General features: G+C 45.5%; 2 protein-coding genes across 3 annotated transcripts in view; one reads left to right on the top strand and one right to left on the bottom strand.

Annotated features, from left to right (window-relative positions):
* Positions 1-8,912, bottom strand: part of LOC119953110 (colorectal mutant cancer protein-like) — a 57,780-nt gene extending 48,868 nt beyond the window's left edge. Inside the window, exons 1-3 of one of the 2 annotated variants that reach the window (XM_038776962.1) lie at positions 8,857-8,912; positions 3,565-3,734; positions 52-194 (exon numbers count right to left, since the gene is read on the bottom strand). In XM_038776962.1, coding sequence (XP_038632890.1) covers positions 52-100 — 49 coding nt within the window. In that variant the 5' untranslated portion in view covers positions 101-194; positions 3,565-3,734; positions 8,857-8,912. Of the gene's footprint in view, positions 1-51; positions 195-3,564; positions 3,735-5,569; positions 5,740-8,856 lie in introns of those variants that run through there. The other variant, XM_038776960.1, reaches the window with a different exon arrangement.
* babam1 (BRISC and BRCA1 A complex member 1) lies at positions 8,174-22,935 on the top strand. Its single transcript, XM_038776963.1, has 8 exons — positions 8,174-8,738; positions 10,514-10,572; positions 12,239-12,359; positions 12,733-12,811; positions 16,176-16,200; positions 17,173-17,302; positions 21,144-21,230; positions 21,840-22,935. The coding sequence occupies exons 1-8, from the start codon at positions 8,199-8,201 to the stop codon at positions 22,038-22,040; spliced, it is 1,242 nt and encodes a 413-aa protein (XP_038632891.1). The 5' UTR covers positions 8,174-8,198; the 3' UTR covers positions 22,041-22,935.
* The last annotated feature ends 897 nt before the right edge of the window (positions 22,936-23,832 follow it).

The following is a 23,832-nucleotide window of genomic DNA, read 5'->3' on the forward strand; positions in this document are numbered from 1 at the left end:
CTCTGACGGTGCGGCCCTCCCTGATGCTCATGGAGGAGCTTGCTGACTGACCTGTGATCCTCGATATTTGACAAGGTTGTCCTTGGCAGTCAGAGTCCATGGGTTGATCTTGGTCTGAACACAGGCACGTGCTGGTCTCCAGGTAGTGACTGTCACTGAGGTCTGAGCAAGTGTCCAGATATTCATCTTCCTCCCTGCAAAGAAAATAAAGGGGTTGGTTTAGCACAGTGAGCTAAACCGCTGGCTTGTAATGCAGAGCAAGACCAGCAGCGCGGGTTCAATTCCCGTACCGGCCTCCCCGAACAGGTGGCGACTAGGGGCTTTTCACAGTAACTTCACTGAAGCCTACTTGTGACAATAAGTGATTGTTATTATTATCAGTATCATTAAAGAAGTGATAAGAAGTCAGGAGAGTGACAATGAGCAAAGTGCAGGGGTTCCGGGGTTCCTTCGAGATTGGTAACCAGCCAGACTGAGTCCATTGGGATTCCGACCAAAATAACAAGGTGCTCAGAGTGGTTGGAGCTGGGGATCGAATGGACACAGCACAACCTGCAGTAAGCAGCTTCCACCACAGGCACTGCTGTTTCTTGTGATCTTTGCATTGACCCGGCCGATGGACTGGGTGGATCTTTGTGAATGCAGTTATCATTCTGAGCTTGTCACTACTGGTCAGTCAATCTCAGTCAGCTACTCTGTATTGGTCACTGCAAAAGAGAATGACAGTAAAAGTAGTGGAGTATATTAGGGGGGGTTAGCAGTTATGGGGTGGTCTTACTTAATGGAGGTGGGATGGCTTATAATTTGCAAGAGCGAGGAGTGGAGCTCCTGGTCAGACTCTTGCTGTCTTTCCTTTCTGTTGGACTCACCAAGGAGAGCACTGAACAGCAACTCTACAATTTCCTGTTGAATTTACCTGACTCCCCAATGCTTGTCTACAAGAGCAGGTCAGAGGCTGGGAATTCTGGAGCAAATTCCTCATGTCCTGACCCCCTAAAGCCTGTCCACCATCTACAAGGCACAAGTCAGGAGTGCGATGGAATATTCTCCTGGATGAATGCAGCTCCAAAAACATTCAAGAAGCTCAACACCATCAGGACAAAACAGCCTGCTTGATTGGTACCCATAGAACATAGAACAGTACAGCACAGAACAGGCCCTTCGGCCCTCGATGTTGTGCCGAACAATGATCACCCTACTTAAACCCACGTAACCCGTATACCCGTAACCCAACAACCCCCCCATTAACCTTACACTACGGGCAATTTAGCATGGCCAATCCACCTAACCCGCACATCTTTGGATTGTGGGAGAAAACCGGAGCACCCGGAGGAAACCCACGCACACACGGGGAGGACGTGCAGACTCCACACAGACAGTGACCCAGCCGGGAATCGAACCTGGGACCCTGGAGCTGTGAAGCATTGATGCTAACCACCATGCTACCGTGAGAGTGAATGTCTACAAACATTCACTCTCCCCACCACCGATGCACAGTGACAGCCGTGTGTACCATCTACAAGATGCACTGCAGGAACTCACTTCAACAGCACCTTCCAACTCTACCATCCAGAAGGACAAGGGCAGCAGACACATGGGAACACCATCACTTGCGAGATCCCCTCCCCCCCACCTCTGCCCTCAAGTCATTCATTATCCTGACATGGAAATATGTTGAAATATATCGGCCGTTCCTTCACTATCGCTGGGTCAAAATCCTGGAACTCCCTCCCTAACAGCACTGTGGGTGTACCTACACCTCAGGGGCTGCAGCAGTTCAAGAAGGCAGCTCACCACCACCTTCTCAAGGGCAATTAGGGATGGACAATAAATGGTGGGTGAGCCAGCGACATCCACATCCATTGAATGATTTTTAAAACCTGTCCAGTAGAGATTACTGCTTCCCCAGTGTGATTATTCCACAGTAAATTCTCAAATAGTCACTTGGTAGCACTTAATACATTAATGATCTGGAAGGAGGAACTGAAGGCACTGCTTCTATGTTTGCAGATGATACAAAGATCTGTAGAGGGACAAGTAGTATTGAGGAAGCAGGAGGGCTGCAGAAGGAATTGGACAGGTTAGGAGAGTGGGCACTTTGGAAGGAGGAATGGATGCATGGACTATTTTCTCAATGGGGAGATGCTTAGGAAATCAGAAGCACAAAGGGCATGGGGAGTCCTTGTTCACGATTCTCTTAAGATTAAGAGCAGGTTCAGTCAGCTGTTAGGAAGGCAAATGCAATGTTAGCATTCATGTTGAGAGGGTTAGAACACAACACCAGGGATGTACTTCTGATGCTGCATTAAGGCTCTCGTCAGACCCCGTTTGGAGTATTGTGAGCAGTTTTGGGCCCCATATCTAAGGAAGGAAGAACTAGCCTTGGAAAGGGTCCAGAGGAGGTTCACAAGAATGGTCCCTGGAATGAAGAGTTTGTCGTATGAGGAACGGTTGAGGACTCTGGGTCTGTACTCGTTGGAGTTTAGAAGGGTGAGGGGGATCTTTTTGAAACTTATTGGTTACTGCAAAGCCTGGATAGAGTGGACATGGAGACGACGTTTCCACTTGAAGGAAAACTAGAACCAGAGGACACAACCTCAGACTAAAGGGACGATCCTTTAAAACCGAGATGAGGAGGAATTTCTTCAGCCAGACGGTGGTGTATCTGTGGAACTCTTTGCTGCAGAAGGCTGTGGAGGCCAAATCACTGAGTGTCTTTAAGACAGAGATAGATAGGTTCTTAATTAATAACGGGATCAGGGGTTATGGGGAGAAGGCACGAGAATGGGGATGATAAAAATATCAGCCATGATTGATTGAGCAGACTGGATGGGCCGAGTGGCCTAATTCTGCTCCTATGTCTTATGGTCTTAGAACTTGAGTATTTCTGAAAAAAGAGACAAGTTGTTGAAGCTTTTCATCTGGCACTCATCAGGACAGGTGCCGGAATCCTAAATTTCAAAGGGAACGATAAATTATGCTGCACGAGAAAAGGATGCTGGTTGGTTGGCAAGCCAACTCTGATTGGTTGAGGTGTTTCAGTGGAGATCGGATCAGGGAGCCTCGGATATTACCCCACAGGATAATGGCTACCCCATTACACCAGTGCTTGCTATGTATCGTACATATTCACAAATGACCCTAAGGCCACCACTTTCAGACCAGCAAAGTGTCCAGTTTATCTCAACTTACCCTGGCAGGGTGTTTGAGCTGCAGGTGAAGCTAGCTATTTCACACTTCTACAAAGCAGTGGAAACACAAGCTGTGCTGTGCAGTCGATAAAATATCCTGATGTAGTGAAAGGTGCTATAGGAATGTGCATCTTTCTTACAGGTCTGACATTAAGATTTGACTTGCTATGCAGCTGAATCAGGCATGCGGGATTAAATTGGTGGAACTTGGGTCATTGAGTTGAGAAAGGAGGGGGAGTGAGCTTTGAGGTTTCATTGCCAACTTGACCCCTTCCTAGCCATGGGACTCGACTCTCATTAGCCTCGTCCAGGTGGAGCGACCATGAGGAAAGGTGAGGGACAGAAATCAGGAAGAATCATTTTCTGTGCACACCTGATGGTTGTCTCTGTCAGTCTGTCGATCTTCCTGTTCAGCTCAGCAATAACAACAAGTAACTCTGTAATCTGTTCTTCATAATGTAGCACAGCTAATGCTTCCTCTTCCTCCTCTGGCACCTCCACTTTCAGCTCTGTATATTCACTGGTCAACAGAGGGTCCCGACACTGTACAAATGGGGAAAAAAACAACATTCACACCACTGCACAACGTTATGTAATGATGCCATGTGACAGAGGTGTGTGGTGGATCCATGTTGACTGGTACCTGGGACTGATCCACATGTGAGAAGTCAATATGGTGTGTCAGTGTGTAACAAGTATGTGTCTGATGAGTTTATGCGTGATAGATCTGTGTGTGACAGATGCATATGTGAGACAGGTCTGTGTGTGACAGGTCCATGTGTGACAGGTCTGTGTGTGACACGTCCATGTATGACGGATCCATGTGGGACAGGTCTGTGTATGACAGGTTCATGTGTGACCGATCTGTGTGTGACAGATCCATGTGTGACGGATCTGTGTGTGACGGATCTTTGTATGGTGGGTCCATATATTTTATTTTAGAACATACAGTGCAGAAGGAGGCCATTCGGCCCATCGAGTATGCACTGACCCACTTAAGTCCTCACTTCCACCCTATCCCCGTAACCCAATAACCCCTCCTAACCTTATTTTGGTCACTAAGGGCAATTTATCATGGCCAATCCACCTAACCTGCACATCTTTGGACTGTGGGAGGAAACCAGAGCACCGGGAGGAAACCCACGAAAACATGAGGAGAACATGCAGACTCTGCAAAGACAGTGACCCAGCAGGGAATCGAACCTGGGACCCTGGCGCAGTGAAGCCATAGTGCTAATCACTTGTGCTACCGTGCTGCCCTCTATGACGGATCTGTGTGCGATGGATGTGTGTGATGGGTCTGTGTATGATGGGTCCACATGTGACGGTTCTGTGTGTAACATCACACTGACTGCCTGTAATACAAATACTGCTATTAAAATATAAGTTGTTATTGTCCATTGTGACTGGTTGTTGTTAGGGGGCAGTGGCTGCATTAAACAAAACAGGAAGCTCTTTAAAGTCACTTCCCTTTGAACAAGTCGCTTCATGATTGGCAGGTGCTGACTTTGGGTTTGTTTTGGAACCTGATCCACAATAAGATCGGATATGTTTCATATCAAAGCTCTCTCCACTGCTCCTCCCCGCAAGAGGAAAGATTCTCTCTGTCATCACTCTCAAACTTCAATCATTTTAAAGTCCTTGCAGCCATTTTTTTCAAGAAAATAAGACTCAGCTTGAATTAAATAGCCCGATAAATGTTTCTCCTTCAATTATTCAATTCTCTTTGGAAAGTTCCTATTGAATCAACTTCCTCCACCCTTTCAGGCAGTGCTTTCTAGATCACAATAACTCGCTGCGTAAAAAATTCTCATTTTCCCCCTCTGATTAAACATCTAATCTGTGTCCTCTGGTGTATTTACTCTATCAAAAACATTCATGTTTAAAACATCTCCATTAAACCTGCCCGAAACCCCCTCCCCATCTAAATAGAAGACCTCAAATTTAAAATATTATTAAAAAACAGATTATCTGGTCATAATAAACACATTATGGGATCTTGCTCTGTGAAAATTGGCTGGCATGTGTCCTACATCACAACACTTTTAAAAGTAGCTGTAAAACCCTTTGGGACTTCCTGAGGTCATAACGATGCTCTGGAAATGCAAGTCTTTCCTTTTGCTAGATTCTTCATGTGACAGAAACCACTGTCTGCACAAACGCCAAGAAAGTCCACCAGACCCAGACACATTTCAAAAAGCAGCCACAGGACATAAAGGTTTGATCAGTCCTAGGTGAACATTCTCCTTCAGAACTAACAGGTCTTCACATTGCATCTGAATGTGCTCAGTGTCACAGCTTAGGGAGCGAATGGTTCATTTATTGAACAGATCAATGAATTTGAAGGCGGGATTCAGCATTTATCGGTAAGACTGTACCTCCATTCCGGAACAGCAATTCCACCTCCAAAAGTTCTGACTCTTCCTTCCTTTCTTTACAGAGGTAGCTATGCGATGGATGGTGAAGGGTAACGGCTGGGTGGGAACTTGCTAGTCTCTCACCATTCCTATTCCTTGGCTTCGCTGACTTTAGGGTTGTGTAATCAAACTTGGGATTTTAAAAAAAACTTGGTATGTAAGATCCTGGGAGTTAGCAGTCTCCGAGATTTCCTGCCGGTATCGCCCTTCCTCTCTGGTGCTGCTGCAAGTCAACATCCTTTGGATTTTAATTTCCTCTTTCAGGTTAACCCTCAAATGCTGACAGTCACCACATGAGAAGCACGTCAATGTAGCATTTACACTGCAGAACCCGACCATTTCACCCATCCGCTCTGTTGCCAGTGTTTAGGCTCCACATGAGATTTCAGCCACCCCATCCCCATCTCACTCGATCAATATCTCCCTTTATTCCTTTCTCATCCATATCCAGTTTCCCCTTAAATGTATATCTGCTAGGGCAGCATGGTGGCGCAGTGGGTTAGCCCTGCTGCCTCACGGCGCCGAGGTCCCAGGTTCGATCCCGGCTCTGGGTCACTGTCCATGTGGAGTTTGCACTTTCTCCCCGTGTCTGCGTGGGTTTTGCCCCCACAACCCAAAAGATGTGCAGAGTAGGTGGATTGGCCACGCTAAATTGCCCCTTAATTGGAAAAAATTAATTGGGTGCTCTAAAATTTTATTAAAAATATATATCTGCTATTCACCTTACTCTTGTGGTTGTGATTTCCATATCCTCAACACTCTCTGCATAAAGACATTTCACCTGAATTCCCTGTTGAATTTACAGTGACTATCTTGTATTCATGGCCCCTTGTTCTCATCTTCCACATGAATGGAAATATTTTATCTGTATCTAACCTATCGAACCCAACTATGAATGTGAAAACCTTCATCAGCTCTTTATTATAAATTTCCCACAATGCAGAAGGAGGCCATTCAGCCCATCGGGTCTGCACCGACCCCCTGAAAATGCACCCCACTTAGGTCCTCTCCCCCACCCTATCCCTGTAACCCCACTTCACCTGCAAATCCCTGGATACTAAAGCACAATTTTTTTGATCATGGCCAATTCACCTAACCTTTGGACTTGTGGGAGGAAAACAGAGCACCCGGAGGAAACCCACACAGACAGTCACCTAAGGCCGGAATTGAACCTAGATCCCTGGTGCTGTTAGGCAGCGGTGCTAATCACTGTGCCAACGTGCCGCTCGGAGAGAAAGTGGGCACAATCCATTCAGTCTATCCAGACGGAACCTTTCAGTTCTGCTATCATGCTTGTGAATCTTTTTTGCACCTTCTGCAGTTCCTCTGTATCCCTTTTCTAATTTTGAGACCAGATGTGTGCACAATATTCCAGGTGTGGAAATATCCAAAATGTGACCTTATACACCCACGAACAGCCACTTAGTTCTGTTCATCCTTCAACCAACATAAAAATGTTTTATTGGACAACATTTATTTCATTGCTCTATATGGCGAACAGGGTGACGACAGCCTGTTTTGATTCCCCTAGATGGCAACCGTGCCTACACTTCAGAAGTTACTTATCAGTCATGATGTGCTTTAGGATGGCCTGACATTGTTGAAGATGCTATATAAATGCAGGTTCTCTCTGTGTAGAAAGGAAGATGAAAGCTGAATTTGATTATGCGACATGACTGACATGCAATGTTTCGTTGAAGCATGTAAGGCTACCGACCAAGTACTGGAATATGAAATGAAAATGTTAGGTGCTTGATGGCTGGCGCAGATATAATGGCGGAAGGGCCTCTTTCTGTAAAACTCTATGACGTTGACTTATTTATTGATGAACTGCATCATCACAAACAGCAAAAACGTAATTAAAATCCCTTCAGTAGAGACGGTGAGATGTTTCTTCTCCATCATTGCCTCAGGCCAGAGTGGGGAAAGAGTCCAGTGGGCCCATCATGTTGTTGAAAGAGCTGCCCAACCTGCTCTGTCCATATATCCCTGCTAATGTATATCTTCAACTCTGTCACCAAGCAAACGTAGACAGGCAGAGTATGATGGCGTAAAATAATAGGTGGTTGAGATGCAGGCGTAAGATGGTGAATAGAAATAGAAACAGTGAAAACTGAGAAAAATAACTTACCCTACCCATCCCTTATTGACAACAGTATAGTCTGGGAAACAATAAATCAACCTTCCTGATCTATTCGAATGGAAATAACACAGTAATTCCTTCTTTGCCAAAACGTATTGATAGTTTATGCTGCAATTAATAAAGTGCATTTTAAAGAAATTGAGTTTGGAAGGATTTAGAATCATTTGGACAGATATACATTGATGCCAGGGAATTGGGCATGGGCAGCAAGGTACCGTAGTGTCTTCTGGGAACTGTAGTTTATTTGCTAGGCTGCAATGGACGGAAGCGGATTAGGGACTACATTACCCATAGCGCCTGGCGGGCGGAGCTCCGCTGCACTCTGGGGTTGTAGTCCTTCCTGTGCAATCGCCGCCGGAAATGGACGCGCAGAAAACTACATCCCCCAGAGAGTCATACGCGTCCGGCTGCGCTATCTCGTTTCCGGGTTGTGGTCCCGTACCAAAGATGGCGGCGGCCGCTGAGGATGGGAGGGAGGCCCCGGCCGGCTCCGAACCCGAGCCCGAGGCTTCTGGCCCGATGGAGCAGAGACCCAGCACCCGCTCCAACCCCGAGGGGGCAGAGGACAGGCAGGACCCGCCCGGGCAGGGGGCGCAGGCCGGTAGTAGGGAGGGAGATGGCGAGGCCGGGACTGAGAGCCCAGGAGTCGGGGGGAGGACCAGGAGCAGCCGGAGGAGGCACCAGGAGCAGGAGGCCCACACCCAGGCTCAAGCCCAGTCCCACACTCCGGCCCAGTCCCTGCCCCCATTCCAACCTCAACCTCAACCACAGCCCCAGTCACAAAATCAACCCCAGTCCTTACCCCAGTCTCAAAGTCAACCCCAGTTTCAAAACCAGTCTGCGCCCTCAGGCCAATCTTCATTCCTGCCCCAGTCACAAAGTCAACCCCAGTTTCAATCCCAACTCCAGCTGCCGACACACTTCCAAAGCCCACCCCAGCCTGAGACTCAGATCAGGACTCCGAAGGTTAACTGCCCGGAGAAAGTGGTGAGTTCTGTTGAGGTTCTGCTGCACTGATTCACCAAAAAACACTGAAAACATAAACGGTCACAGAGGATTTGTGGATTTTACAGATTTAAAAAATACAATGTTCTCTGAAACATACCAGTTGCCGATGTGAGACTATTTGAAGATTGTACGGAGGAAGTTAAACTGCCAGAGATTTGTCGTGTAGGAACACTTCTCGTGAAGTGCTTCTTTATTTATTTGGGAAGTGTGGCAGTTCTCTGTATGAATGATTTATGTAGACCATTTGGAATTTGAATATTTGATTTGATTTATTGTTACATGTACCGAAGTACAGTGAAAATTATTTTTCTGTGGCCGAGGAACTTACACAGTATGTACATAGTTGACACAAGAATAATCAATAGAGAACATTGAGAAATGATACATCGACAAAACAGTGAGTGGTTACAGTGCGGAACAAGGGGTCAAACAAAGCAAATACATGAGCAAGAGCAGCATAGGACGTCATGAATAGTGTTCTTACAAGGAACAGATCAGTCCGAGGGGGAGTCGTTGAGTAATCTTGTAGCTGTGGGGAAGAAGCTGTTCCTAAGTCTGGATGTGCGAGTCTTCAGACTTCTGTACCTTCTGCCTGATGGAAGGGTCTGGAAGAAGGCAATGCCTGGGTGGGAGGGGTCTCTGATAACGCTGTCTGCCTTCCTGAGGCAGCGAGAGATGTATGCAGAATCACTGTGGGGGTGGCAAGTTTGTGCGATGCATTGGGCTGAATTCACCTCTGTGGAAGACCATGGCTTGTTGACTTGAATGGCGTCCTTTCAATCTATTTGTATGAGAGATAAGAGAATAAATTGGCGAGGGACCGGGCGGCATAGTGGTTAGCACTGCTGCCTACAGCGCTGAGGACCTAGGTTCGCTCCCGGCCCTGAGTCACTGTGTGGAGTTTGCACGTTGTCCCCTTGTCTGCGTGGGCCTCACATCCACAACACAGACGTGCAGGTGGATTGACCACGTTAAAAAAAATCAATGGCGAGGGAGAAAGGCAAGGGTAACTCTGGCAATCAAGGCGGCAGAGTCACAATGACAGCTCTGTCTTGGGGAATTGGAACTCGTGAGCCAAATCCTTTTAACATCACCCACTTCTTGAGCTAGAGTCACTCACAAATGGTACCTGAGCCATAAATTACAGTGTACTTCAAAACTTCTGTCTTTCAAAATGGCAATTATGTATGGAGAGGGTAAGTTGAGATGTTTAAGAGCATAAGAAAAAGGAGCAAGTATAAACTATTCAGTTCTTTGTGCCTTCTCCATTTATTGAGAACATCGCTGCTTTCCTACCTCAATCCCACCATCCCACACTGTCACATAGCTTCTCTTAGTATCCAAAAATCTATTAAACTCTATTTTGAAATTGCTGCGCATCCACTGCTTCTGGATTATCATAGAATTTACAGTACAGAAGGAGGCCATTGTCAGGACATATCTGATGAAAGATTGTAGACCTGAAACATTTAGCTCTTTTTTTTTCTTTTGTCTCCTTAAAACTTTTATGTTTCATTGAGATCACCTGCCGTTCTTCCTGAACGCCAAGGAATATAAGTAAAGGTTTGCACAAACTCTCCTCATAAAGTAATCTCCTTGACCCTGAAGAAGGGCTTGACCACTAATTGACTGATGAATTCCTGGGTGGGCAATTTGTTTTGGTTATTCTGGTCGGTCTGTGTGTGTCTGTTTATCATGCAGGTGGGAGGATTGTAGAGAGACAGATCTCAAGGTTTTCTTCATTCTCTTTACAGATCATCTGTTTGGATCTTTCAGAGGAGATGTCGCTGCAGAAGCTGGATTCCATGAATGGGTTAGATTGCTTTATGCTAATGTTTCAAACTCCCCTTCTATCATCGACTACTGAACAAGCTGGAGTTCTTTTCTCTAGAAAGAGAAGGCTGAGGGGGTGACCGAATAGAGGTCTTTAAAATTAGAGAAGTGTTTGACAGGAAAAATGCAGAGAGCAAAACCAGGGCTCATAAATAAAAGACAGTCAATAATGAATCCACTTGGGAGAAATATCTTTTCCCGGGGAATGAGAATGTGAAACTCACTAGCACCGGGACTGGTTGAGCCAAGTAGCATGGGGATGTATAACGCAAAGCTGGATAAACACACAAGGGAAAAAGGGATGGAAGGCTATATTGGTGACGTCAGGAGGAGGTTCATTTGAAGCATAAAAATGGCAGACCCCTGCCCTGTAAATGTTATCTAATTATCGTGGCAGATGTGATTTGGGCGATAATGTTTAATATTTGATCAGTCTGTGCCATGTGATTTGGGGATTGCTTTTAGGATTACATTGGAGATACGGCACAGAAACAGGCCATTGGTCCAACCAGCCCATGATGTGTTTCTGCTGAACTCGAGCCTCCTCTCGTCTTTCCTTATCCAAATTTGTCATCGCAACCTCCTTCAAATATTAGTCCAGTCTCTCTTAAACCAGGGACCGGTTTAGCACAGTGGGTTAAACAGCTGGCTTGTAATGCAGAACAATGCCAGCAGCGCGGGTTCAATTCCCCTACCAGTCTCCCCGAACAGGCGCCGGAATGTGGCGACTAGGGGCTTTTCACAGTAACTTCATTGAAGCCTACTTGTGACAATAAGCGATTATTATTATTAAATGCATCAAGTTGCTTCAACCACTTCCTTTAGTAGGGAGTTCCACATTCTCATCACTTTCTGGGCAGCTTGTTGATGTGTGGCTATATGAATTACAAGCAGGAGAAGGTCACTCGGCCCCTCGAGCCTGCTCCACTATTCTATAAAATCATGGCTGATCTGTTAGTGACTTCAACCCCACATTCCTGCCCGACCCCCGATAACCTTTCACCCCTTTGTTAATCAAGAATGTATTCAGCTCTGGCTTAAAAAATATTCACAGACTCTGCTTCCACTGCGTTTTGAGGGAGAGTTTCAGAGACTCACGACCCTCAGAGAGAGAAAAACTCTCCTAATCTTAAATGAGCAACCAGTTATTTTCAAACAGTGGCCTCTCGTTCTGGATTCTCCGACAATAATAAACATCCTCTTCAAATCCACTCTGTCAAAACCCCTCAGGATCTCAAAGGTTATAGACTTTAGGTTGGGCTTTGGGGGTGTGGCAGAAGCATGCTGCTGGTGGGGAGGGTAGGTGCTATTGTGTTTAACTACAGAGAGGTTATTGTATTGCTGTTTTAAAAAAATAAATTTAGAGTAGGAACTTCTAATACTCAATTGGATGAATACTTGAAGGGGAACATTTTCAGGGCTATCAGGAAAGAGCAGCAGAGAGGGAGTAATTGGATAGCTCAGAGAGCCGACATGATGAGCTGAATGATGTCCTTCTATGTGGAAGATTGTAAAGTAATGACTAGTTATTGGGTTTACAGTGCCTTTGGCATAGTGAGGTTATTGGATGAGGAGTGTTATTGAGCTGACTTTGACCAAGCATTGGGAATTGTTGAATTTCATTTTAGTTATTTTTCTCTGTTCAGTTCAAAAACGAATGCGCTAAACATCGCTCAGAAAATGATTGAAATGTTTGTCCGGACGAAGCACAAGATTGACAAGCGACACGAGTTTGCTCTTGTGGTGGTGAACGATGAGGTCACTTGGGTAAGAGCAATGTGCCAGTCTAAGATAGGGAAGGGGAGCAGAGGGAGCCTGCACAATAGGCCCCCACATATCTGCGATGTAATCACCCCAGTGCTCTACATTGGAATGAACCTTACCAGATCATAGTTGACCAACAAACAAATAATTTGCTGACTGTTCTTGATTTTCTGTATGTCTGTCTTTCAACTTTGCATTCAGGTTTACAATGTCAACAGTCACGGTGTATTAACAAGCTCAGGCCACTAGAAGGCATTAGAATGCAGTTTTACTTGCATATCGGCTAGAGATCAAGTGTCATTGAAGCAAGTTGTCCTCTTTGTGTAGTACTGATTTGCGCTGTTGACAATTACATGTCCCTTTTCTCTCCTTCCAGCTGTCAGGATTCACCTCTGACCCCCGGGAGGTTTGCAGCTGCCTGTATGACCTGGATACGAATGTCTGTGAGTCCTTCGGTATCCTTTTGTAATGGATGTTGTTAAGTCATCCTGGGCAAGTGCGCGGTCAGTTCCAGCCCCACATGTCCCCGAGTCTCAACACAAGTGAATTAACCAATAATTCTTATAAAAATACCCCAAATCTTTGGCCCTTGGCTGCCCTATAATTACAGTCACAAGATTTGTAACTTTCAACACAATTTCAAATATGCAATATGCAGTAAATACAACTGCTTAACGACAAGCTAATACCCAACTCCCCCTTAAACTGACACAAACGACAGACAGACACAGAGGGGTAGAAAAGGTGAAAATAATAAGGATATATATAGGTCAAAAGTCTTTATTCAAATGGTGGTTCGCAGCATGCTTTCTTCACAGTAAGCTTGTGGTTAAAGTCTCTGATGTACAGCCTGCAACGATCTTCCTTGCAGTTTAGCTATGTTACCCACGGCTTCTCCGAGAGTGGTCCCTTGGCTTCGCATTAAGCTTTGCTTCCAGGCCTCTGCCTTTTCTGGAGAAAGAATTGGTCGGCTCACATCAGCCTTTTCTGCAGAGTTATCAGATTCTGAACCTTTCCTTCACAGCCTGTAATGGTTCTCCTGCACACTAATTCATTCAGGCTTTCAAGTCAGTTCTGAAGCACTGTCTTTCTGGAGGAAAACGGAGTGGAAAGAAAGTGGTCTTCCCTCTAAGCTACGAACACGAAACTGAAAGCTGCTCGGCTCTCTGAACTATTTCAGTGGGATCAGATCCAAACACCACCTATCACCTGGCAGAGCACAGCCTTTAGGGTCAATTCATTGATCATCAGCCACATCAATCAAACAGAGTCATCACTGATCTCCCCTGCAATCCTCTGTTTGAATTAAAGGTGTAGGCCACTTGCAGGCAGCTTTGCCGTGAAGTCACAGGTTCATTAATTCATCCATGGATCAAAGATGTAACAGCAAAATAAAAGAAAGGGGAAATAAGGGAAACAGGAGGGATCCTTACAATGTGAAAAATTCATTCAATAGAGTACAGTGTTGCAGCAGGTGCTTCCTGAAAGGGTTAGTTGGGGCGGTGGGGCAGAGATCCTAATAACTTGTAAGAAGTACTTTGATGTGCACTTGTGAAGCCAGAGCGCACAAGGCTATGGGCCAAGTGATGGAAAATGGGATTAGATTAGATTAGGTGGTTGTTTTTGACTGGCGCAGATCTGATGGGCTGAAGACCATTATTGTGCCTGGTATTGGAGAGTGCACTGACTTTGAGGTGTAGAAGCCCCGGCACTGGAATGCAATGTGCAGTTGTTTTTCAGAGGGGAATGAACTGCCAATACATGTCAAAGCGAAAACAATAAAAACAATCTCCAGTAATGTAATGATAGATTCTGAATCTGTCTTGGATCTGAAGCAGGAAATTTCAATTTTTTACTGTATAACACTGGGGTACAGTGCCAGGGGACAGGCCTTTCACTTTATAACAAAGGGGTACAGTACAGCCGGACAGGTCTATCACTGTATAATAAAGGGGTACAGTACAGGGGGACAGGTCAGTCACTGTATAATACATGGGTACAGTAAAGAGGGACAGGTCTGTCACTGTATAACACTGGGTACAGTACTGGTGGGGACAGGTCTGTCACTGTATAACACTGGGGTACAGTACTGGTGGGAATGGGTCTGTCACTGTATAACACTGGGGTACAGTACTGGTGGGAATGGGTCTGTCACTGTATAACACTGGGATACAGTACTGGTGGGGATGGGTCTGTCACTGTATAACACTGGGGTACAGTACTGGTGGGAATGGGTCTGTCACTGTATAACACTGGGATACAGTACTGGTGGGGATGGGTCTGTCACTGTATAACACTGGGGTACAGTACTGGTGGGGACAGGTCTCACTGTATAATACTGGGGTACAGTACTGGTGGGGACGGGTCTGTCACTGTATAACACTGGGATACAGTACTGGTGGGAATGGGTCTGTCATTGTCTAACACGGGCACAGTACTGGGTGGGACGGGTCTGTCACTGTATAACACTGGGGTACAGTACTGGTGGGGATGGGTCTGTCACTATAACACTGGGATACAGTACTGGTGGGGATGGGTCTGTCACTGTATAACACTGGGGTACAGTACTGGTGGGGACGGGTCTGTCACTGTATAACACTGGGGTACTGTACTGGTGGGAATGGGTCTGTCACTGTATAACATTGGGGTACAGTACTGGTGGGGACAGGTCTCACTGTATAATACTGGGATACAGTACTGGTGGGGATGGGTCTGTCACTGTATAACACTGGGGCACAGTACTGGTGGGGACGGGTCTGTCACTATAACGCTGGGGTACAGTACTGGTGGGGACAGGTCTCACTGTATAATACTGGGGTCCAGTACTGGTGGGGATGGGTCTGTCACTGTATAACACTGGGGCACAGTACTGGTGGGGACAGGTCTGTCACTGTATAACACTGGGGTACAGTACTGATGGGGACGGGTCTGTCACTGTATAACACTGGGGTACAGTACTGATGGGGACGGGTCTGTCACTGTATAACACTGGGGCACAGTACTGGTGGGGGCAGGTCTATAACAGTGGGGTTCAGTATAGGTGGAGTCAGGTCTGTCACTGGGGAACAGTACTGGTGAGGATGGATCTGTCACTATATCCCTGGGGTACAGTGCTGGTGGAGACAAGTTTGTCACTGTATAACAGTGGGGTACAGTACTGGTGGGGATGGGTCTGTCACTGTATAACACTGGAGTACAGTACTGGTGGGGATGGGTCTGTCGCTGTATAATGCTCGGGTACAGTACAGGTGGGGACAGGTTTGTCACTATAACACTGGGGTACAGTACTGGCGGAGACGGGTCTGTCACTATAACACTAGGGTACAGCACTGGTGGGGGACGGGTCTGTCACTGTATCACATTGGGATACAGTACTGGTGGGGTTGGGTCTGTCACTATAACACTGGGGTACAGTACTGGTGTGGACGGGTCTGTCACTATAACACTGGGGTACAGTACTGGTGGAGACGGGTCTGTCACTATAACACTGGGGTACAGTACTGGTGGGGGACGGGTCTGTCACTGTACCACATTGGGATACAGTACTGGTGGGGATGGGTCTGTCACTGTATAACACTGGGATACAGTACTGGTGGGGAAGGGTCTGTCACTGTATAACACTGGGGTACAGTATTGGTGGGGACGGGTCTGTCACTGTATAACACTGGGGTACAGTACTGGTGGGGAGGGGTCTGTCACTGTATAACACTGGGGTACAGTACTGGTGGGGATGGGTCTCTCACTGTCTAACACTGGGGTACAGTACTGGTGGGGGCAGGTCTGTGGCTGTTCATTCTTTTCCTTAAAGTCTTTTTTCAGATCTGGATGGACTGTTCAATCTCATGTGAGTGTTCTTGATTATTTAATGGAATTTTGCCTGAATCTGGGTTTTGTCTGATGACATTTCATATTTAAAAACATAATTGTTGAACTAATCTCTGGGTCTGTTGATCAGAGTGGAATTTGATGTGCAATTAATAACTGCCTCGGAATAGAATATTCCCTGTTGGATGTGGTGACAGGTTATTCTGCAGAGGCTGCAAGGAAGACTGGATTGCATTTCTGTAGCACTTTGTAGAACCTCACGACGATTCAAAGTGCTTTACCGCCAATGGGATACAGTTAGTGCTGTAATGGATGAAACACAGCAGCCAAGTAGTGCTTTGTAAACAGTGATAAAAATAAATGAAATAATGAGCAGATAGTCTGTGAAGTGATGTTGGTTAAGGGATGAATATTGGGAGAACTCCCCTGTTCTTCGAAATAGAGGTGCCTGATCTATTCCATCCATCTGGGAGGGCAGACTGGTCATCTGTTTAAAATTTCATCCGAGCGACAGCATCTCGGACGAGACAACACTCCCTTATTACTGCGCGGGAGTGTCGCCGTGGCTTTTGTGCTCAAGTTGTATTCAAATCCGCAACTTGGAAGGGAGAGAGTGCTTTGCACTCAGCCATGGCTGATGTGACTGTGAATTGGATGAAAGAAATTGCAGAATCAAGTATTAATATTGGACCGGCCCAACCACAAGTATATAATTCAGCAGTATCATTCATGCCTAGGGTGAGGTTTTTAGCGACAGTTGTCTGGCTTTGCAGCAAATCTTGGACACACTCGTCACACCTGGATGATAAATTGTGCAAGTTATTTGACATTAGGGGAGCAGGAATCCGAGCCTTAACAGCTCAGTGTCCCACCACACTCTTTGGTTTTAGGGAGGTCAATAAATGTAGCTTTGAGATTAGCTCTCTCAACAGTCAATTTTCCTCTGCGAGCTTATTGCTCTGATCAATTTGTTTTTAATGTAATCCCACAGACAACAGAAGATTGAACTGCCAGTAACGGAAAATGTTCAGACTATCCCACCGCCATACATTGTACGGACGATCCTGGTCTACATTCGAACACCCTGCCACCCACAGTCCACCTCCATTGAGCGACTCAATGTGAGTAGGGAATGAGATTTCTCCTCCTGCGTGAACCTTGTGTTAATCACCATCTCTGTCTCCCCACCTGCTTCAGCCAAAACCTGGCTTAATGATGCTGGGACAGGGGCACTGTCTGCTCTCTGCTGCTTCACTCAAGTGGCCAATCTTCATGCATGAGTATAGAGGGGGAGAAAATTACCTTATCATTTATCACACAACTGTTTTTGTCAGAGCTTCCCTTTTGCAAATGGCTGTCTTCCTTATATTATTCCATTTCAGAAGTGAAGCTTGGGAATTCCGGGCCAGTCATTTATCACAGTGGAGAGAAAAAAAATTCTTCCCTCGGTGGTTTGTGAATCTGGGGAATTCTCTGCCCCAGAGAGTTCTGGATGCTCCATCCTTGAGTATATTCAGGTCAGAAATCAGTGGAATTTTGGGCACTTAAGGGAATGGTGAGATTTGGAAAGTGGGTAGGAAGGTGAAGTCGATGTAGAAGATCAACCACGATTGTATCGAATGGTGGAGCAGATTCAAAGGGACAAATTGATGATCCAACTGTTTATGTTCTTAAGAAAGGGATTGTAGAAATGTAAAGTCCATTCAGGGAGGGTTATAACCGGTCCCCAATTTGTTACCCTCTGTCCCCTCCACCGGAGCTGTCTTGGAATGAGCCCCAATTTGTAAAATTCCGGACGGGATACCCCTAAAGTTTTATACTCCCAGGTGAGGAGTGATGAACTGGCTCCCGTTCGTTATTTAACCCCCTCATTCGGTCACAAGATGACGTAAGAAATTACCCCTATCCTTGTGGATCCCTTCTCCCAGTCCAAATGTTTTTATGTTTTAAAAGGAGCAAATTTAACCAGGCTGTCTTGAGTTAAAGAAAGAGTGACTTTATTTGATACTAAACACAAGGAAAACAATAAACAAACACACATACATTCACACTGATTACAAATTAGAAGTGAATCAAAAATAAGTTTTTTTTAAAAAATCCATGAGTAGACGATGAAACGTTGCGGCCATTTGAGATTTGTGATTCCAGTAGCGCTGAATCAGGAGTTGAGTAGTTGGTTTTGAGATTTCAGGGTGTTGCAGTTTAGCGGAGAAGTTGTTCTTCCTTTTCTGCTATGACTTTGCTGATTTGGCTTGCTTACAGTAATAAGAGAGAGAGAGTAACTTGTATTTTTACTTACCATCGCAAGGGAGGGGGGGGGACCTCTGCTGTCTATTTGTTTCTGTGTCACACGCGCGGATGCACCCAGTACTTGTTCACATTGACCAAGTTTTGCAGCTGGATTTTATCCCAGCCTCTTGTATATTCCCAGAAGGTGAAAATCCACAAACTGGCCTAGGACATAACTTATAGGGTATCATTGCTGCTGAGATTTTTTTAATGTAGAGTACTCAATTCATTTTTTCCAATTAAGGGGCAATTTAGCATGGCCAACCAACCTACACTGCATATTGTTGGGTTGTGGGGGTGAAACCCATGCAAACACCGGGAGAATGTGCAAACTCCACACGGATAGTGACCCAGAGCCACGATCGAACCTGGGACCTTGGCGCCATGAGGCAGCGGTGCTAACCACTGTGCCGCAATGCTGCCCCATTGCTGCTGAGATGATAATCAACTTCCATTATCTCCACAGGAGATGGCAGTTGACGTTTGCATGACTGCTTCCTTTCAAATATCTCTCTCTGAGACAGGGTGTGACATTCCATCGTATCTCTCAGTATCGCCTGCCCCGGAGAAATTCAGACCACGTTCTCAGTCAGCTTTGGCTTGTATGCCCATTTTTAAAAACACATGCCTTATTTCAAGCTTCAATATGTCAGTATGCAATTTGGGATTTTTCTCCATCATGATGAGAGTAATTACCTGGGGTTGGACCTCCAGGCAGGTCTGCGCTCAGCCACTGCTCACAGAAATACTTCCCAGCAACAAGGCACTGGGTAGTGAGCACAATCAACCTGATGATTTCCCCTCTTTGACCCGGGGTACTGAGGTCAGAATTACCCCTGTATTGCCACCCCAGCTGGTATCGGCCAACCCAGCAAAGATAGAGAATCGCATCAATCGATTCAGGGGAGTGTATTTGCTATTGGTTGTGCCCCTGTTTGAAAATTTTATCTACACTGATAATGGGTTCAAATCCTGGAGATACAGTTAGAAAAATGGAAATAAAGATTACAATTCTTAATCAGTCTGGGGAATGTTACCAGGGAATGTGGTTGAAGTGAGTGTTTTGGGATGAACAGGCAATTGTGTGTTTCTGGAGAAAAACGAGATGGGGAAATTAAGGGATATGGTTGTGGGGTAGGATTGGGATGTGGGATTGGGGGTAGCACAATGGTTAGCACTGTTGCTTTACAGTGCCAGAGTCCCAGGTTCAATTCCCAGCTTGGGTCACTGTCTGTGGCAGAGTCTGCACATTCTCCCCGTGTCTGCGTGGGTTTCCTCCGGGCGCTCCGGTTTCCTCCCACAAGCCCTGAAAGAGGTGCTTGTTTGGTGAATTGGACATTCTGAATTCTCCCTCTGTGTACCTGAACAGGAGCCAGAGAGTGGCGACTGGGGGATTTTCACAGTAACCTTGTTGCAGTGTTAATGTAAGCCTACTTGTGACAATAATAAAGATTAATTAAAATTAGATTGTGACATGTGATTGGGATGTGGGATTGGGGAATATGATTGGGATATGGGATTGGGGTGTGTGGTGAAAGGTGGGTTAGTTAGGCAATTGGACCTTTTTTGTTGCTGAAATTTCTTGTGTGCAATGATAAATCTCCAGCTGCCCTGACCACAAACACAGCACTGACAAAACCCATCACTCCAGATCTCTTTGTTTTACTCAGCGACAAAGCTGTCTGGGGTAGGGAAATTAAAATACTCACAACCCTTTGAGCCAATACATTGCTTCTCATCTCAGTTCCGAGTAGCTGGCCCCTTATCCTGACACTGTGGCCCCCAATTCTACACTTTAAGCTCTCCAGCTGCGGGAAACAGCCTCCCAGCATTTACTCTATCAAAGCCCTTAAGAATTTTAGATACTTCGGTGAGATCCCTTCCCATTTTAAACTCTAGGGAATATTGACCTTGTTTACTCAATCCCTCAGAAGACAATCCATGCTCTACATTAAATTTGAAGAGGTAAACCCTTGTTTATAATCTCTGCATGAACCACCACAGCTCTGTGATCTCCTGCAACCCTGTATCACTTTAGAACCCCTCTCCTGTTCTTAAGATTTGAACTTTACATCAGCCCACATTTCCAACAGCAGCAATAGAGCCTTTATCCCTGTGATCTACCCTTTCCTTCTTAAATCATTCATTTTACACAAGACAAAATGGTAAAATGTTTTGCTAACACATCAGTTAAAGGATGACAAACAATAGAGAGATGGCAGAAATATTAAATAATTATTTCACTTTGGTATTTGCCAGGGAGTTTGAACAGGAATGCATGACATTGAATGATGAAGGAGATGACACAATGGTTAAAACTGCTGCCTCAGCACCAGGGACCCTGGATCAATTCCGACCTCTGGTGACTCTGGGTGGAGTCTGCACGTTCTCCCCGTGTCTGCGTGGTTTTCCTCCGGGTGCTCCGGTTTCCTCCCACAGTCTAAAGATGTGTAGGTTAGGTGCACAATTACCCCATGCTAAATTATCCCTTCCCTTGAGTGAAGCACTCCCGGGATGTTTCACTGGGTTGAAGATGTGACAAGCGTAGTTTCTGCTCTTTTTTTAAAAAAAAAAACAGCGCTTGTAGTAGGAGCCCGGAAGTTACTCAATGTGACGCGCTGCCCCACTTTATGCCTGCTGTAAACTCTGCGTTTTCTCCACTTCTCTCCTCAGAAAATTCTGCAATCTCCTTACTTTTTCTTTGATGTGATTTACATTCACAATGGGACAGAAGAGATGGAAGAGGACACTGGCTGCAAGGTAGGGTGTGTTTGGTATTTCTCTGTCACACATGCACTTTTGTTTTCTCTCGTGCTCTGGTCCTTGGCCTGTTTATATTGCAGCTTTTTAACCTAGTTAATGCAGGTTCTCCCGAGGGACAGTAAAGAATGAACCCTAAGTTATACAACACCTCAGGAGGTCCTAAGGCACTTCACCAATGAGGTACTTTCCACTGTTGTCCCAATTGTAGCAAAATGCAGTGGCCAAATTGCAGCCAGCAAGATCTCTCAAACTATAATGGGATAAATAACCTATTTATCTCTTTTTGGCGTTTTTGGATAAGGAATAAATATTGGTCAGGTATACCTGGGAAAATGTAACTTTTCTGCAGATAATGCCATGGTATGACAGAGCCTTGGTTTAATGATCTTTCCGATAGACAGCACCTCTGACAGTTCAGCACTCCCTCAGTGCCAGCCTAGACTTTGTCTTGTGTCTCTGGAATGGTGCATGAACACATGATCATGTGACTTGGAGGCCCAGATGATAAAGGGGTCCAGCCAATCTAATTCTAGACAGTTTAATTAGTGTAATTTTGTTTTCCAGATTTTGGAATGTATGTTTAAGTTTTGGTTTGTTTTTTTACAGGAAGTGTATTCATTCTTCAGTAACTTGGATACAAAGGGGACCAGCTACAAGTATGATGTGTCACTCACCGGGCAAGCTGTGGAGCTGCATAACTGCATGGCCAAGTTACTTGCACACCCACTGCAGAGGCCGATCCAATCCCACGCAGTTTATAGTCTGCTTGAGGACGAGGAAGGAGTGGAAGTGGAAGCGACTGTTTGATGGAAGAACATTGGCGAAAGAAGTGAATTAAAACCCTTGCTCTATCTCCCTATATATTGGGGAAGTCCCCATGTGGGTCTGTGTGTGTGTAGAGGGTGTTGGTTACAATTAATCTGCAAGCATTCTGCTCCAGAGCAACTTAGCTCCTTAATAAATCTGAGTGGTCCTTGAGTTGAATTCCAGATAACACATGTTCAGCTTTATTAGTAAGCTGTCTGTACCCTCGAGCTCCAAGTGGACTATTTCACCTGTTGTCATGGGTTGAATTCTACCTGCTCAACCTGTGACAACTAATGGCACTTTTTCTGTGAAATTGGAGAACAGCACAATTCAAACAAGGATGCTACCGGGAATTCATTCCTCAGTCAGCATCACTAAACAAACCTCGCTTCTCTACGTTACAACATTGACTCTGTTTCAATGGCTGTGAAGTGCTTTTGTATAGATGCCTCACCCTGCAACTCCAGCCCATTCTGGCCTTTTGGCTTCAGGGCCCACTGCAACAGAGACTTGAGCACATAGCCCAGTCTCACATTTTGTGCAGTACTAAAGGAGTGCTGTGTCACTTTAGGACATGATGTTCAAGCAGGATCTCGCTTGTCTATTCCAGTCGATGTTGAAGATTTCATGACACTTATTGGAAGCAGAGCATGGGGATTCTGGCCACCGACTCATCCCCCAAACTGATGATTCATTCCGATATGTTTGTGATGTTACTGTGCATATTGACTGCTGTGCTTAGCAAAGTCTTCGCACTTCAGAGTAATTCATTAGCTGTGAAGATTTTCAAGAGGTTTAAAACATAACTGGCAATGTAAATACAACTGTGTTGAAGGAAAACAATTATTGTCAATTTCTATTTGCTTTTAACAAGAAAATAAAGCTACTGAAAGGATCTTTTGTATCTTTACTGTTACATAGAAATGTTCAACACAATGATAATGTTAAGCCTCTTCATCTCACCCTATCTTTCTATTCCCTTGTCCTGTGTGTTTATCTAGCTTGCGCCTCTTTGACTTATCTTGCTGATTGTTTACAACCACTTTGATATTTGGTCTGCAAGTGTGACCCAGGTATTGGGGCGAAAGGGATTAAGGGATATGAGGGGAAGGAGGGATCAGGGTATTGAACTCGCTCGTCCATGATCATGGTAAATGGCGGAGCAGGCTCCATGGGCCAAATGACCATCTCCTATTTTCAATGTTTGTTTCTATGTATTTATCCTGCTGGGTTCTGTCAGCGAGGGTGGTGGTGCCAGAAGTAAAGGAACTGAAAGGTTTTTTTTCTTTATTCTTTCATGAGATGTGGGGACCATTTCTGTTGCAAGGCCAATATTTGTTGCTTATCCTTAATTGCCCTTGAACTGAGTGGCTTGTTTGGCTGTTTCGAAGGGCAGCTGAGAGTCAACCACAGAACTGTGGGTCTGGAGTCACGTGCAGCTCAGACTGGGTGCACACATCATCAGTGATCCAGATGGTTATTTTAACAATTGATAGTTTCATAGCTAGCCTTGTATTAATTGAATTTAAATGGTGGGGTTTGAACCCATACCCCAGAGCATTAGCCTGGTTCTCTGGGTTATTTTGACAAACTCAACGTTAGCTCCGTTCTTTCTCCACAGAAGCTCTCAGATCTGAGATTGTCCGGTATTTCCTATTTTGGACCTAGATTCCTAGTCCAGTGACATGACCACTAAACCTCCCCCCGCTTGTGGGTGGGGGATTATAATGTTGGAGGAGGTTGCGGAGAACAAGGTGGGGTGAGGGGGTTTGGGGTGATTTGTAGAGTGCCC

This window comes from Scyliorhinus canicula, chromosome 18 (assembly GCF_902713615.1).
Source record: "Scyliorhinus canicula chromosome 18, sScyCan1.1, whole genome shotgun sequence".
Lineage (NCBI taxonomy): Eukaryota > Metazoa > Chordata > Chondrichthyes > Carcharhiniformes > Scyliorhinidae > Scyliorhinus > Scyliorhinus canicula.

What these genes read in the sequence shown, in the direction of transcription:
- babam1 (XM_038776963.1), top strand. Translation starts at nt 8,199, where the DNA reads ATGGCGGCGGCCGCTGAGGATGGGAGGGAGGCCCCGGCCGGCTCCGAA. An exon ending in TTAACTGCCCGGAGAAAGTG is followed by an intron (nt 8,739 to 10,513) that starts GTGAGTTCTGTT and finishes TTCTCTTTACAG; the next exon opens with ATCATCTGTTTGGATCTTTC. An exon ending in AAGCTGGATTCCATGAATGG is followed by an intron (nt 10,573 to 12,238) that starts GTTAGATTGCTT and finishes TTCTCTGTTCAG; the next exon opens with TTCAAAAACGAATGCGCTAA.